At 37.3% G+C, this 2,721-nt stretch overlaps 1 protein-coding gene across 1 annotated transcript; it reads left to right on the top strand.

The window, feature by feature from the left end:
• Positions 1 to 1,516: 1,516 nt before the first annotated feature.
• On the top strand, positions 1,517 to 2,380 carry LOC126070479 (olfactory receptor 14C36-like). The gene has a single exon (XM_049874677.1). The coding sequence runs from the start codon at positions 1,517 to 1,519 to the stop codon at positions 2,378 to 2,380; it is 864 nt and encodes a 287-aa protein (XP_049730634.1).
• Positions 2,381 to 2,721: the final 341 nt, after the last annotated feature.

Here is a 2,721-nt window from a genome sequence, read left to right as displayed (position 1 = left end):
CTCCAGAGGAAGGCTTTCTTTCACTGTCACCTCTGGAAGAAGGTCCTTATAATCAGTCTTCTATTGGTCTGAGAGTATTTCCGTGCTGGAACCTCAGGTCCAAAGGATGCGCTGTGTCCCTGGTGCTGCTTTCTTGGTGGTATGAGGTTCTCATGTCTCTCTGCTCACTTCTCTCTTTTATATCTCAAAAGAGATTGGCTTAAGACACTATCTAATCTTGTAGATCTCATCAATATAAATGCCATTAATCCATCTCGTTACATAACAGTGATAGGATCTACAACACATAGGACTATCACATCAGATAACAAAATGGTAAACAATCATACAATACTGGGAATCATGGCCCAACCAAGTTGACACATATTTTGGGGGGACACAATTCAATCTGTGACACAAAACTGCTATCAAAATAAAGAAAAACATAAAGTCTCAGTAAACACAAAATCTGCAAAAAGGAAAAAAACAACAACACCAAAAAATCCACAAACAAAAGGAATTCAGCACAGGAGTGTAAGAGGAACAAAGAAAAAGTCAGCACCGCAAAAAAAAAAAAAAAGCACTACAAAGTTACAGCAATAAACTCAAATCTATCAATAATCACACTGAACGGAAATGGCCTAAATGCATCCAGAAGGAGACAGAAAGTGACATAATGGATAAAAAAAAAAAAAGGACATATTAATATGCTGTCTACAAGAGACACACCTTAGAAACCAAGACATAAATATATTAAAAATCTAAGAATGGAAAAAATATATTAAAAAACAGCAACCAAAAAAGAGCAGGAAGGGCCATACTAACCTCAGATAAAATAGACTTTAACACAAAAACCACCATAAAAGACAAAGAAAGATGTGACAGGGATCCAAAATACATGAAACAAATTGGGAAAGCTTTTAAAATATTTTATTCCAATTATCCAATATAATACCATTATCTGCATAGTTCCTTTCAAAAGCCAACTATATCAATATAACCTATATGTATATTAAAAACAAAAATCCTTGCCATTGAGTCAACTCTGAATCATGGTGATTCCACGTGTGTTAGAGTAGAATTGTGCTCCACAGGATTTTCAATGGTTGATTTTTTGAAAGAAGATCACAGACCTTCTGAGACACCTCTGGTTTGATACAAACATGCAAAGGTTTGGTTAGCAACAAGCATGTTAACCATTTGTCACCCAAGAACTCCATCAATATTTATATCTATTTTATCATGAGAAAATTACATACTCACACAGAAATATTTCTACATATGTGTGTTGTTTATGACAAAGTGGTCGTGACTTTCACTTCACTCTTACAGTAGGAATAGGAATATTATGGGGGCTACCGAAGCAATACAAAATTGACATTCCAAAATATTAGGAACATCAGTAGGGATTAGAATTAGGAAGGGGGCAAGAAAAAAAAATCAATTGAAAGCTATCTTCTCATAATTTAAGTCTTCGTGTGTTCAGGGCTTCAGGGCTTCTCTCGTTGCCTCCCATGCGTAGCTGCCTCACCCAGAGATGCGCAATTCCACCATGATGATTGAATTTCTCCTGATGGGGTTTTCTGATGAATGGGAACTACGGGTTTTGCATGCTGTATCCTTCTCTCTGATGTATTTTGTGACTCTCATTGGGAATTTTCTCATTGTTATTGTCACCACACTGGACAAGAGCCTTCACACCCCCATGTACTTCTTCCTCAGGAATCTGTCCATCTTGGATGCATGCTACATTTCTGTAACAGTCCCTAATTCATGTGTCAACAATCTGCTTAACAGCAGTGCCATTTCAAAGGCAGGATGTGTAGCTCAGGTCTTCCTAGTGGTTTTCTTCGTATATGTGGAGTTGCTGTTCCTCACCTTCATGGCCCATGACCACTATGTGGCCATCTGCCAGCCTCTGCATTACCCTGTGATCATGAACCTTCGAGTCTGTGTCCACATGACACTGCCTTCCATCCTCGGTGGTCTGGTCTACTCAGGATTCCACACAGGCATCACTTTCAGGCACCCTTTTTGTCATTCCAATGTTATTCATCAGTTTTTCTGTGACATCCCCTCTCTGCTGAAGCTCTCCTGTTCTGACACGTTTGGTAGTGAGATGATAATCTTTGCCTCTGGTCTGGGGAGTGGTGGAAGCTGTTTCATCTTCATCATCAGGTCTTACATTCACATATTTTCTACTGTGCTCAAGTTCCCAAGTGGAAACAACAGAGCAAAGGCCTTTTCCACCTGCATCCCTCATATCCTCGTGGTGTCAGTCTTCCTCACTTCAGGCTTCTGTGTGTACCTAAGGCCGTCTGGAATCTCTGCAACCATCTGGGATATAATGCTTTCTGTGTTCTATTCTATAATTCCCCCCCTTCAACCCAGTAATCTATAGTCTTAGAAATGAACAAATAAAATGTGCCATCAGGAAAATCATGATAAACTATTTTAATCAGGCAATTTACAGGAAATTGCTTAGGTAAACCCTATGTTTTTAGTTGAAATTTATATTTTTAGAAGTAAATTGAGATTATTGGTTGGAATTATATAGAGGTAGTTTTTTAATATATAATATCATTAATATATATTGTTTATCAAATGCTGAGGGTTTTTAATGATTTGAATTGGAAGTTGAGTAAGAGATCTAATGTTCTTTTATTTTCTTTACATAAATTTAATATATAATATCATTAATATATATTGTTTATCAAACGCTGAGGGCTTTTAATGATTTGA

The sequence above is a fragment of the Elephas maximus genome, chromosome 2 (genome assembly GCF_024166365.1).
Source record: "Elephas maximus indicus isolate mEleMax1 chromosome 2, mEleMax1 primary haplotype, whole genome shotgun sequence".
NCBI classification, from domain to species: Eukaryota; Metazoa; Chordata; class Mammalia; order Proboscidea; family Elephantidae; genus Elephas; species Elephas maximus.
This window is presented reverse-complemented; position numbering and strand designations above follow the sequence as displayed.

Coding starts and splice junctions, on each gene's coding strand:
- LOC126070479 (XM_049874677.1), top strand. CDS start 1,517: ATGCGCAATTCCACCATGATGATTGAATTTCTCCTGATGGGGTTTTCT.